Here is a 13,306-nt window from a genome sequence, read left to right as displayed (position 1 = left end):
GTTTAAGCACCCTGTGACTCATGTGAGCCTCCTGTCTATTTTCCTGTCACATGGCACGGTTGGTTTGCCATGTAAAAATGTCAAGGTTCATCGATTGATTACGTTCGATTCTTAAACTTGCGGCACACACGGCGAATCGCGCGTGTGGAGCCCTGTGAGTGTCCATTTCGTGTGTATCGTGTGCGACTGGTTCACATGACCCCCTGCAACCAATTAGGACGCTGCACGTGTTTCACGGTGTTAAGTAAAACAATAATTGATTATGGAATAAAATCAGGACCTGAAATCATTAGGCTTGTGGTCGTAGGGAGTTGGTGGGAGGTGGTGGGTGCCGGGGCAGGGGAAGGATTGGTTCTGACACGGAGCGGAACACTTCTAGCTGCAGTCTTCGAAGGGAAACGACTTCATGCCGTGACACGAAGCCGATAATGCGATTCAAAAATGATTGGGCACAAAAAAATGTAATTGGGGCCTAAAAAAAAACTCCTCCGCTTTGCCTTCCCGCCACCGCCTCCTCCGCCCCATCCCCCCCACGCCCAGCCAAGCAGCGCCTGGAGGACCGTCTGTCGGCAGCGGCGCGTGAGAAGCTTGCGCAGGCCGCCAAGGAGTCGAAGGAGCGGCAGGCGCAGGCGGAGCGCGAGCGCCAGCAGGGCCTCCTGCTGGCGGCGGCGGCGTTGGTGGCGGCGCCGGCTGCGTCGGCGCGGGACGAGCGCGAGCGGCTGCTCCAGGCCGAGAGGAGACGCAAGGCTGAGCTCTTCCTCCAGAAGCTGCGGTACCCCGGGGACGCGGGCGGCTCCGCCAAGGTGCGTGCGCGTGGCGTCGCTGTCACGGTCGTTTTTGTCATGGTCGTCATCTTACTCGTCGTTGTCATTGTAATTATGGTCGTAATCATCGTCGTCATCATCGTCGTCATTACCATTGCCATCGTAGCCATCATCGTGGTCACCATCGTTGCCAGCCATCGTATCGTGACGGCCCGTTGAATTGCTTACCCGGGCGCGAGGGGGGCGAATCATTATAGACGCCTTGAGGAAATGAACTTCTGGCGCTGAGAAGGTTTAGCAGCACTTGACCCTCGCCACACCAAACCTTCTTCCCCAGATGGAGACGGAGGCGGCGGGAGAGGTGTCGCCGGTGTTAGTTACACCGGCGGCATCGGCACTGGCGGCGGCCGCGGCGGCTGTGGCAGCTGCGGCGGCGGCAACTGCAGCAACGGCGGCGGCAACGACAGCGGCGCCGGTACCACCGGCACCATCCACTGCGCCGGACGAACCTCCGGAATTAAAGAAGGCGCGACACTCGGGGAAGGAGAAGAAGAAGGAGAAAGGAGAGGGGGAGGAGGAGGAGGAGAGAAAGAGGAGGAGGTCGCGCGAGAGGAGCCGCTCGCCGCGTCACGAGCGCGGCGCCCCGAGGGACAAGGGGGGGGGCCGCAAGAAGAAGAGCTCGCGCGACAAGAAGAAGGCGAAGAGGTCGAAGCGCGAGCGGAGGTCCCGCTCGCGCTCGGCGCCGCGCTCGCGCTCCCGCCCGCGCTCGCGCTCCCGCCCGCGCTCGAGCTCGCGCTCCAAGCAGCCGCTGCCCAGCGCGTACAAGTCGGCGCGGCGCTCGCGGTAAGCAGAGTCAAGAGCTGAAAGCGGGGGGCCGCGTTGGCGAGATGTTAACTACCTCGCCTGGTGTACAGGAGGGGTCGTGGTTTTCGACCCCGACCTTGACTACGCCTGTATATTTGGAGTTCGCGTGTCTCTCTCTCCAACGTGTTTAGAGTATTTTGGCTGCCATACATTTCCACGTGATAAGCCACTTTCGTTGAGCTATCATTTGTGATAGCCAGGTCGCTTCTGAAAAATTACTGTGTAGCTCAGTGGGTCTGACCTAGTCAAATAAAAAGTTTATTTTATTTTAGTTAGTTTGAACGCCGGCGTGCGTGTGACGTATGCGGTGGGGGGGGGTGGGGGTTTGGGCTTAGAAGCGACGCATGCAACATCGGCCGGAGTTCCGGGCATCTGCCAGTCATCTCGGTCAGGTGACCCATTGCACCTGGGACTGTGTCCCCGTGACCTCCTGCCATGTGGCGAGCCTTCGATATTTCACATGGCAGCCTCAAAGCGCAGCTAGCCTGGCATAAGTGCTGTGGTGATATCGCCATCATTTAGCTGCTGCTGCTGCTGTTGTTGTTGTAGCGGCTGTTGTGTGTTAAATTGGGCCAGTCGGAAATCATTGCTTCCTACCCACGTAATTAGACAGATGTGTTTTGTGGGTGTGAAGAGTCACTTTTAAAAACAAAACGATGAAACGTTCCACGTATTGTCATCGTCGGCCACGGTCAATTCCACTGCTGGATGAAGGCCCTCCGCAAGCCTCCGCCGTCCGTCGCGGTCTTGAGACGCAGCGGTCCCTCTCCGTCTCGTGCCTGGTTTCTTGGCTCCATCTCCGCAAGTGAACGCCCCCTCGGGTGCGGCGTGGATCTCTCGAGCCTACTCTTGATTAGGCGAATCTCTGTTGGCGGCCGCAGGTCCCGGTCGCGGTCCGTGGAGCAGCGGAAGGAGGACACCCTGCCCAGTGCCTACCGCGTGTCCACCAGCCCCGTCCGGAGCACGCGGAGGTGGGGCAGCCGTTATCCATCTCCCCTGTCTTTCCGTCCCCACTTTCTCCACTCTCTGCCCCCATCTCCCCCGTTTCCCCCGTCCTCCACTCCTCTCCACCCTCTCGATATCCGCTCACCACCAATAACAGTGGGGAAGATTTGAACTGGTCTTGACCCTCCCCTGGGTTGCCTCGGCCTCAAATGAGTACCTAGTGCGGTGTGTAAATATCGCCACGAGGGAGACAAAGGCGGTTGGGCGTGATGCTGGCCACCCCCTCTTGTGCCATGCCGGCCTTCATAGTTGATCGCTAACAGCACTTGTTCCTATAGTCTGTTAAGGCTGTACGGGGGATCTTTATATTTGGAGCCCAGGTGTGTGTGTGTGTCTGGGAGCCCTGGTGTGTGTGTGTCTGGGAGCCCCTGGTGTGTGTGTGTGTCTGGAAGCCCTGGTGTGTGGATTTTGCGCTCGCGGGCTCAGAAGAGACGCGTCACCCGCGTGTCCGCTCGCCCCCACCACCCCCACCACCCCCACCACCCCCCACTACCCCCCACTACCCCCCACTACCCCCAACCGCGCTCCGCGCCGCCTGCCAGGTCGCCCAAGGAGCACAAGCGGAAGAGGTCGCCCAGGGCGGAGGGGGAGGACGACGTCCACCGCAGGAAGAAGCACCCCCAGCCTCACCCGAAGCACCACGCGCGTCCCTCGCACGCGCCCAACGCCGGCGTGGGGGCGGCGCCCTCCTCCTCCTCTTCCACCTCCTCCTCGAGGAAGAAGAAGCGCGGCCACTCGCGCTCAGCGGAGCCCTCGCCCGACGCGTCCCAACCCAGCGACGCGAGCAGCTCCTCCGCCGCCGCCGCCACTGCCACCACCACGCGCACGCACGGCCACGCCACGTACGTCGCCAGCTGGTGGAGGCAGTGGAAGCGGCATTATTGATTTGGTGGTAATTGTGGCGGTGGAGATGTTGGCGATGGGTGGTGGTAGTTGTGGAGCTGGTGGTGATGGTGGTTGTGGTGGTGGCAGTGAGGCGGTGGTGGTGTTCATGATGGGTGGTGGTGGTTGATGGTGGTTGTGGTGGTGGCAGTGTGGCGGTGGAGGTGTTGTTGATGTGATTATGCGGTGGTAGTGGTAATGGGTTTTGATAGCATGATTAGAGACGTGGGGACCTGTGCTAAAACCGACTTGGAGAGAGATGGGTTGGGATGCGGAGATATGGAAAGAGACAGAGGGAGAGAGGAATACAGAAAGAAGACGTGGAGAGGGACCAATAGAGCAACATATACCGAGAGAGAAACTCAGATATGTCGAGAGACAGACACCGTGATAGATATTGGAGAGAGACACGCACGCACACAGATGCGTCGGGAGACACAGACACGCAGAAAGACAGCGGGGTGGGCAATGCCTGTCTGAGAGCGACGGGCACGGACATGGATTTGGAACGACATGGAGAAGTGACAGAGGTACGTGCCGCGACAAGCGAGTCACGAAGCGAGACACGAGCGGACTTGCAGAGCGATAAGACCGAGTGGTGCGCGAGATGCGCGCGGAGAAACGCACGGTGCGAGACCAACCGAGACGCACACAGAGAGGTGAGAAAGAGAGCGCGAGTTTAGAGGGAGAGAGTGACGTGGAGAGAGATGGGGGGGGGGGGGGCGGTGGAGAGAGAGACAAAAAAAGTTGCAGCGCCGATGATTCCCCAGAGCGGCCGTTCACTGTCTGCAGTTCGTCTCTGCTCGCGCGTCGCCGCTGCGCTGCGGTTTTCAAGCATCGCGCATTTGTGTTGGCTGCGTGTTGCTTCGGGGATGCGCTGCCACACTTTTGTATGTGCTTTATTAGCTCGCGGCTTGAAGGCTTGTGCGCGCCGCGGTCATTAATCAAGGGTCATTTATTTTTAACCGAGCACTTCACCAAAGCTTTGCCCCATTTATTTTTTTAAATCTATTTTTTTTTCTTGGTACGCTCGCTAACTCACTCGCTCGCTCGCTTCGTTAACAGGCCTCTGGTTCCGGAGAAGGACGGCACCGCCTCTCCGACTCTCTCCGCGGTTCAAGTCAAAATCACTCAGGTGGGAAAATCACACTCTCGGGTGAGGGGATTTCGAGCCGGCCCGTCGGTCAATCTGTCGTCGAGTCGCGCTTACTTTGACGGAGTTGTACGAGAGAGCCGGGCCGGACGTAAAACGTTATTGGCACACCGCCACCACCACCACCACCACTGCGGATGTTGCGGAACTCAACAAAGCCCTTCGCGAGCGCCGCCGATTCTCGTGTAACACGCGAGCGTGTGTTGAGGGCGGGGGCCGATTGACGTGGGAGGTTACGGAAGACGTGGATCGCAATCGGAGGGTCACAAGTTCAGGTCCCACTTGGCAGGCTCGTTCAGCTTTTGATCCCCCCCCCCCCTCCTCCCCCCAAATTCGTGAGAAGCCGCCAATCATTGTTCCGTGAAAAGAATCCCCTCCGTCCCCCGTCCTCTCTGCCGGAAGATGAGTACGCCATGCTCGTGTGAGCAGGGTAACCGCGACTTAGGCTGCGAGGTGGCCAGTAGATGGCACTACAGTAAAGGGGTTCGTGAACCCATCTGTGCGGCCCACTAAGCGTTGTCTCCTCTCTTGCTTGGGTTTTCTCCAGGTGCTTTGGTTTTCCTCCCACGAGCGAGTAATTGTGTCAGCTCTTTGTCAATCGACTACTGCATGAATGCCTCCCCCATACTGGGTTTGTCGTCGTGGGGATTGTTTGACCAACGCTTCACCGCTCCGGTCGCTGTAGGTTGGCGGAGGAGGGCCCCTCGGACTGCTTCACATTTGATTCGCCGCTGATGTTAGCCGTGGCCAGGAATCGAACTCGGGGTTGGCCCGGTTGAATCGCTCTCCAAACGCAGTTGGCCAAATCTCCCAGTGCAGGGACCCTGCCGAAGGCGAGCATTGAGACTAGGCGACGCTTTCCAGGATAAATAAATGACCCATCACCGATTGTTAACGTCCAGTCTGACAGCACAGGATGTGGTGGAGCTTTGCTCAGCGTTTGTCTGCGAGGGGGCGGGGGTGGCGCGGGGTGGGGAGGGTGGGGTGGGGGGAGATGGGTGCTCGTGTTTTGAGACTGTGGTGGTGGTGATGGCTCCTCTTCCCGCGCGTGTGCACTGCAGGATATCATGGCACGAGTGAAGGCGATGCTGGCCGCTGAGAAGGAGCTCCCTTAGCCCTCGCCCAGCTGAGAACAACAACAGCACAAAACACGACGGCGTATCGCCGTCTCGTTCATTAAATCGTCACAAGAGTTGAACTTTTTCGTCAAACGGTGTTGTGTTTTTTTGCACCCTCCCCACCGCCCCCCCCCCATCCCCCTCCCCCCATACCGCCGTTTTGTTTTTAATGCCACGCAGCGAGGCCAGGTGTGGCGTGTATGGACGTGTGTTGAACTTGTGACGTAGCCAACCCGTACCAATCGGAGGTGCGGGGGGGGGGGGAAGGACAACAAACTGAATTAATATCTGCCGCGGAATTTATTTTTAGGTTCGCTTCTTCGTTAAATAAAGCGGCCGAGGTTACTTGTTCGCGCTACAGGGCTGGTAAATTTAAGGAAAAGGGATAACAACAACAATGAATCGGTGAGCGCGAGACTTGGCGATGCTGTGCTGTTATAACTGTGTTTTTGTCTCGAGGCGACGTCCTTCGTACGGAAGCAGCGTCGTACCATCGACCTGCCCTGTTCCTCCCCCCCCACCACAAGCTGTACGGAGAGAAGCTTCCCGTTACCACATCTGGCCTCCTAGAAGCCACATTGCCACATTATGTTGCCGGACATCTGCCGATGAGTTTTGTTTCTTGTAAATAAGTAGTATCCCTTTCGTAAAAAAAAAAAGTCGACTTATCTTAACAGTTATTTTTTTTTTGTTACGAATTGAATTGTAAAGGAACAAAGTTTTTGACAGCTTCTCCTTTGTCCCGTCGCTGGTGACTGTTTACCGGCTATTCCGATTGGCCTTGTAAATAAATAAATACCCACGTGCGGATCGAGTCGCCTGCATTTGGTGGAATAAAGTTTGCGGAGTGTTTTTTTTATTTTAAACGAAACCCTATTTGAACTCCCGTCGGTCGCGTTTTGTCGCTAGGACGCATGCAACAATTCACGCGCGCGCACCCCCTTCTCTCGCCGTCGCAATTCTGTGAATTGTCAACGATTCGGGGGGGGGGGGGGGGTCAGTGGTTGCCTCTTTGCTGGTTGGATCTTTGAGTGGTGCTGCACGGGCGGGGGGGGAGGGAAGGGGTCACGCAAACTCGCCGGCCGACGAATCGACGCGCGTCGAGAGAGCCGATCCGTCGAATAATTTCCACGGGGAGCATGGCCTGGTTGACGCGTTGAAGACGAGACGATTTCCTTGGATTCATCACGGGGAGGGGCCTCATGCTGGATGTAGCAGAGAGGAAATCGAGATGTGAAGGTGGTGGTGGCGGTGGCGTTGGTGGCATCGACAGCATGAAGCCAGGTGACCACTTGAACTTCACGTCAGATCGAATGCACTGCCCGCAAAGGGGCGTTTGCACACTTTTTGTGGACTTTTCACAGTTTTTTGTTGGAATTTTTCAACAATTTCAATACTTTGCACTGTGGGTGTTTTCGAGGGTACCAACTCTGATCACTCTTTTCCTTTCCGTGCATGTCTCTTTGAGGAAGCATCCCAACAGTCTGACCCATGTTCAGCCTAACAAGCTCAGGATGTTGCTACCGTGCCGCACTCTTATCCCCCCCCCCGAGCGTCCGTCGGCGCCGTCAGGAACCTTCCCGCGTGCCTCATCTGGCGGATAGTTCCCCGAGAGGCCCCAACTGAGTGTGCGCGCGAAATCAAACTCCTGCGACGTCGAGCGACCGAGCTGTCGCCGTCAAACCGAACTCCGCACGCCAACGAACGCTTAACCTGGAGGAGCGAGGAGCCCCCGAAGTTCAAGCGGCGGGGGGGTGGAACGTTGCTGGTGTCGTGACCGAGGCCGCCAGACCCCCCCCCTTCCCCAGTGCAATCCCCTGGTGCGTGCGTTGGCTTGGGACTGACCTTGTTAACCCTTGACCCTTTCTGTATTATTACCTCAAGGCAACGGCTTTACCCCCTCCCCACGCTCCCCATCACTGCGGAACCCACCACGGGTTCGCATCACGGGTGGATCTCACCCGTTCCACGCATTTAAGTCGCTGCACCGTGATGTATGGAGCACCGATTCAAGTTGAAATAAATTGCTTTCGGTGTTACATGGGCCGAGTGCTGTTAGCGAGCACCCGTTAAGGTCTGAAAAGGGCACGAGTGGGGGTTGTTTGCCGTCACCACGCCGAGACACTTTTCCTCCCCACCTCCCCAGTGCCGACGATTATACACTGTCAGGTACTTGTTTAAGGCCGAGTCGACCTAGGGAAGGCTAAATAAAAAAACCCAGTTCAGATATCCAGTCGCCGCTGACGCTCGCCATGACCGAGGATCGAACTCGGGTGGCTGGGTTCGTAGGACGGTGCTCAAACCGCTGCACCGCCGAGGAGACATACTCGGTTTGGCACACGCCAAGTTCCCGACTTGTAGAAGCAGTGCTCTCTTCATCGCGGTGGGGGTGGGGGCGGAATGTGTTGAGCAATCATCCGGCGCGTGCAACAGTGTAACGACGTAATTTGAATTGGCGCGGGGAATATTGGGAAAGGTGGCAGAAAGAGCGTCCTGCCTGGGGCTTCGCATCCGGAACGGAGTCCACTCTCGCGTAGAGATGGTGCGGTGTGTGTGTGCGCGTCTGCGTTAAACTTTGTTTAACTGATGCTTCCGAACTTGTCCAAATTAACTTGTTTTAAAATGAAATGGAGGACTGCGACGTGTTGGGCCCTTGTTTATTGTTAAGAGCCTCTCCTGACCGCCACTTCGGATGTGGTTTTTTTGTCGCCCGCGACTGGCTGCCAACCCCCCCCCCCCCCCCCCGCTGTCTGTGCTAAGTCGGCCTGCTGGTCGTGGTCCAGCCGCCGGAGGGTACCCGGCGGGAATTCGGTGAGACTATCCTTCTTCTTGTTTAGCTGGAGGCATATTATAATTTTTTTTGCGATATAGAATTGTAATGTATGACTTACTGTTAGTTGCTCAGATTATTGGAGAGTATATTGATGATATTGATGTAATTTATATTTTAGTTTTTTACGTGGTGGTTTGGCTGCTGCAGCTCCTTACTATTAAAATGCCTTCCCTTTATTACTGCTAATACTACTTAATGCACGGGCATAATATGACTTTGAGACCTACAAATTCCACAAGTAGTGACTAATCCCATAAATATGCTAAATTAATATGTTGATATGCAAATTTCTTTGTCAAGGCTCCCTCATTTAACCCAGCTTAAATATACGCTGCCAAGCTTGGTGGTGTTCATTCAGACGCTGTCTTTCCGACAGACCTGTTCTTCACCTGAGGACGGCTGCTTGCGTTGTGGCCGAAACGTCGTGAGAATTGTATTTCATAATGTTTTTATTATTATTTTATTATTTCCCTTCTACGTGACTTTACCGAAAGAGCCAAGAAGATGAATCCCTGCAGTCTCAAAAGCTTTCAATCGAAAAATGGGACCATCCTTGTCTGCTGCGACCTCCACACCACCTTCCATTCACAGGGGGGTGGGCCCCACGTCGCAGATGCGTCCCCCCCCCCCGTCACGTCCGAGAGCGACGGCGCTTGTTCGATAATCCGGTTGCGGTTTCTTTTCTTCTGGTGCAGCGGAGATGGAACTCGTCTCGGTCGCAGACGATCGCGCAAAATATCTCGAGGGACCCGCGCGCCGTGATTCGTCTCGGCTGAATTGGGCAAAATTCCAGCTCCCGATTTAAGGGGAGAAAAAAAAGAGTTTGTTTGGCATGCGATCAACACTTCTCGCACGGCATATAAAATTATAACCCAAGTATAGAATGAGAATAAGTTGCGTGGTGTTTATGTGTGGGGGGGGGGGGGGGGGTCTGTGGCAGCGGTGCACCGCTGGGGAGCGGTGGCGCAGTGGTTAGCGCTACGCTGTGCTACGAACCTGGCGACCCGGGTTCGATTCGCGCTCACGGCCAACACCGGTGACGGATTATTTGAACCGTTCCTGGGCCTCCCCTAGGTCGACTCGGCCTCAAATGAGTACCTGGTGTGATGTGAGCATCGCCACTGGGGAGACAAAGGCGGCCGGGCGTGGTGTTGGCCACCCACCCCATCGTGTGCCGTACCGGCCTTCATAGGTGCTCGCTAACAGCACTTGCCCCAAAAGTCTGTTAAGGCTAGACGGGGGATCTTTGTCTTTGGGATCTGTGACAGCGGTACACCGCTCCGCTGCAGAATTCTGAATTGAGACGTCTTCGTTTCACAAGGATGTAAGTTGAACTTCTTTCGCACCGTACGTATCCAGCCGTGCTCATCGGAGGCGCGGGGTGGCAGGACAGCAGACCAAACACACAAAAGCGGTTCTAAAGAAATTACTTTTCAATGAAGTCGATGGTCGCAATCCAGCAAACGAAACGACCGCACGCAAACAAATCCTCAAGCGTGCTCTCCAGTACAATCGGAGTGCGATTGAAGAGGGGGGTGGGGGCGGTGGGTTAGAGAGCTGCAGATCACGTCGAAATGAAATCAGTCGCGAAGAAAAAAAACCACGCGCAACGCATGGATTACACGAGTCGTTCCGATAGGCGTTCGTCTTCACCGGTGCGGTATTGGATCAGGCGGTCGGGAAGGTGATGGGGGAGTGAAATGCCCTTTTCATGTTTTCAAATCGTGTCTTTCGTGCTCTGGTACGTTCGTCTCCCGAGAGCGCAATTTCGAGCAAACCCTCTCAAGCACGTGGCCCGGTGCTCGATCGAGCCGAGCACGGCCCATAAACAACACCGTTTGCGACACGACGACTTGACGACGCGAAACTGTCATTCGCAATTGGATCGTGCGGTTTTTAAATAATTTATATTAAGTTCACTTGCTTGCTTTGCTTACGACCGTGCAAACCTTTCGGTCGTTTTTTAACCCACTTCCCGTGATCCAATCGAGCTGACATTTTGCACACAGACTCGTTGTGCGAGACAATTAATGTTCGTGAAAACAATTTTCCAAAATTTTACACTGTTTAGGGAAAACAATTTAAATATTTAATTACCAATTGTTTAATACTGGCAGACAATCATCTGACCCATAGGTGGCAGCCATCTCAAGCCAGAGGACGAGAGGACTCTAGCCGCCACGCATATAAAGGATTTAGAGTGAAAAACTTTGTTTTTACGGGTTGTACTTGTTTTAAACCACGGCGAGTGTTGTTTACGCGCCCCGCCGGTGCTGACTCCCGCGACTCGTCAACACCAGCCGAGAGCCACGGTGGTGGTCACATCGCTGGGTAATTGGAAGCATAAACGGGGGCGGGGGGGGTGGGGAAGTTATATTTTAAAACTTCACTGTTTACAGTTGCGCTGTCTCGTGCGCTCGCGAATTACAGACATTCGCTATCCAACTTTGAACAATTCTTGGAAACGAGTTTTTCCCCTCCCACCCCCCCCCCCTACATCTCCCTTTAAAAAAAAATCGAGGGCGTCCGTGAGGTTATAAATCCACGTTCCCCCCGCCCGCCCAACTCCTGGAGATGAACGCTGACGCTTCAGTCTGTCGTAGCAGGGCGAGAACGATGCCGAAAGAGTGAACCCGCCCAATGTGTGCGTCTGCTCGTCAAAATAACGCGAGCCCGCCACGCACAACCCCCAACACGAGGGGGCCGGCAGGGAGCCCCGTGCCGATTGTCTTTGTCGAGGCCTGCCATTGTCACGGCCCATCTTGCAATAAACCCATCGTCGTCATCATCGTATCATCGACAGCCGTGGTCGATCCACTGCTGGATGAGGAAGGCCTTCACAAAAGGCGACCCGCCACCCTTCCTCGCGATGCTGCGGTGTGATAGATGCACCCAGCGCGCGCGCTAAAAACAAACTTGCCTCGTCTTTCCTACTCCTCCTCGGGGTTGACGTGATAATCCCACGACTTGTACGTGCAAGTAGTGTATTAAATATATATATACCAGTTGGCTTGCCGTCTCGTCTGCGACACTTATTTGATTATTTGACTCTTTCGTTACCTTAAATCAGGGGTCGCCAACCTGTGGCTCTCTACAAAGACTCCTTCGCGACGGAATTCGAACAAAAAAAGTTTCCTCTCGTTACTTCGGTCACCGAACCCCTTCCCCCTCCGTCGATTCATGACAACACCGACGTGGGAATTCAACCTCTGCGGGACCCATCCCCTCCTCAATCCTCTTTGGGCCCTCGCCGTCTCTTGCTCCTCATTCGACTCTGCGCCTCTCCCCTTCCTCGGTAGGGACCTCGCCTCTCTCGACGCGGACGACTCTCCCCTCCCTCCCGGCGCCACGTGGTGGTCGGGTGGCTTTGGGTTGTGGTGGAGTCTGGGGGGTGGGGGGGGCGGTGTTGTGAAAGGCGATGGGGGTGGAGTGGCGGCAGGAGGTAGGGGCGGGTGGGTGGGTGGGTGGGGGCAGGAGGTAGGGGTGGGTGGGTGGGGGCAGGAGGTAGGGGTGGGTGGGTGGGTGGGGGCAGGAGGGAGGGGCGGGTGGGTGGGTGGGGGCAGGAGGTAGGGGTGGGTGGGGGCTGGAGGTAGGGGTGGGGTGGGTGGGGGCAGGAGGTAGGGGCGGGTGGGTGGGTGGCGGCAGGAGGTAGGGGTGGGTGGGTGGGGGCAGGAGGTAGGGGTGGGTGGGTGGGGGCAGGAGGTAGGGGTGGGTTGGTGGGTGGGGGCAGGAGGTCGGGGTGGGTGGGGGCAGGAGGTAGGGGTGGGTTGGTGGGTGGGGGCAGGAGGTCGGGGTGGGTGGGGGCAGGAGGTAGGGGTTGGTGGGTGGGTGGAGGCAGCAGGTAGTGCTGGGTGGGTGTGGATGCAAGGGGTAGGGGTGGGTGTATGGGGGCAGGAGGTAGGGGCGGGTGGGTGGGTGGGGGCAGGAGGTAGGGGTGGGTGGGTGGGGGCAGGAGGGAGGGGCGGGGGTGGGTGGGGGCAGGAGGTAGGGGTGGGTGGGGGCAGGAGGTAGGGGTGGGTGGGTGGGTGGGGGCAGGAGGTCGGGGTGGGTGGCGGCAGGAGGTAGGGGTTGGTGGGTGGGTGGAGGCAGCAGGTAGGGGTGGGTGGGGGCAAGGGGTAGGGGGGTATGGGGGCAGGAGGTAGGGGTGGGTTGGTGGGTGGGTTGGTGGGTGGGGGCAGGAGGTAGGGGTGGATGGGTGGGTGTCGGCAGGAGGTAGGGGCGGGCGGGTGGGTGGGTGGGGGCAGCAGGTAGGGGCGGGTGGGTGGGTGGGGGCAGGAGGTAGGGGTGGGTGGGTGGGGGCAGGAGGTAGGGGCGGGTGGGTGGGTGGGGGCAGGAGGGAGGGGCGGGCGGGTGGGGGCAGGAGGGAAGGGCGGGTGGGTGGGTGGGGGCAGCAGGTAGGGGCGAGTCTGCTTCTCGGGAGGTTCCTGCCTCCACCGAGATGTGTTGGCCATCTCTTGAGACTCACGTGACCGTGCAGTTGATTCCCACGTGGTGTTGTTGTTGTTGTCGCTGCTGCTGCTTACCTGCTTACAATAACTCATTCGGCCATATTTATCGCAGTGCATCACTGGGCAGCTGCTTGTCCATGGTTGTGGGCTCGCATGTTTCTGTAACCTTAAGATACTTGGGGGTTCGTGTCTCAGTTTATTGCCCCCCCCCCCTCTACCTCCCCCCGTCCCCTCTTACC

General features: G+C 57.0%; 1 protein-coding gene across 1 annotated transcript in view; it reads left to right on the top strand.

Moving 5' to 3' along the window:
• Positions 1–6,600, top strand: part of SFSWAP (splicing factor SWAP) — a 50,883-nt gene extending 44,283 nt beyond the window's left edge. Inside the window, exons 14-19 of the mRNA XM_061561118.1 lie at positions 541–803; positions 1,102–1,607; positions 2,510–2,599; positions 3,176–3,475; positions 4,581–4,650; positions 5,730–6,600. Of these exons, the coding sequence (XP_061417102.1) occupies positions 541–803; positions 1,102–1,607; positions 2,510–2,599; positions 3,176–3,475; positions 4,581–4,650; positions 5,730–5,783 (1,283 nt within the window). The 3' untranslated portion in view covers positions 5,784–6,600. The remainder of the gene's footprint in view (positions 1–540; positions 804–1,101; positions 1,608–2,509; positions 2,600–3,175; positions 3,476–4,580; positions 4,651–5,729) is intronic.
• Positions 6,601–13,306: the final 6,706 nt, after the last annotated feature.

This window comes from Lethenteron reissneri, chromosome 27, assembly GCF_015708825.2.
Source record: "Lethenteron reissneri isolate LAM-NWPU_2019-01 chromosome 27, ASM1570882v1, whole genome shotgun sequence".
Taxonomy (NCBI): Eukaryota; Metazoa; Chordata; class Hyperoartia; order Petromyzontiformes; family Petromyzontidae; genus Lethenteron; species Lethenteron reissneri.
Note: the sequence above shows the minus strand (reverse complement) of the source record. Positions and strands in the feature narration are given on the sequence as shown.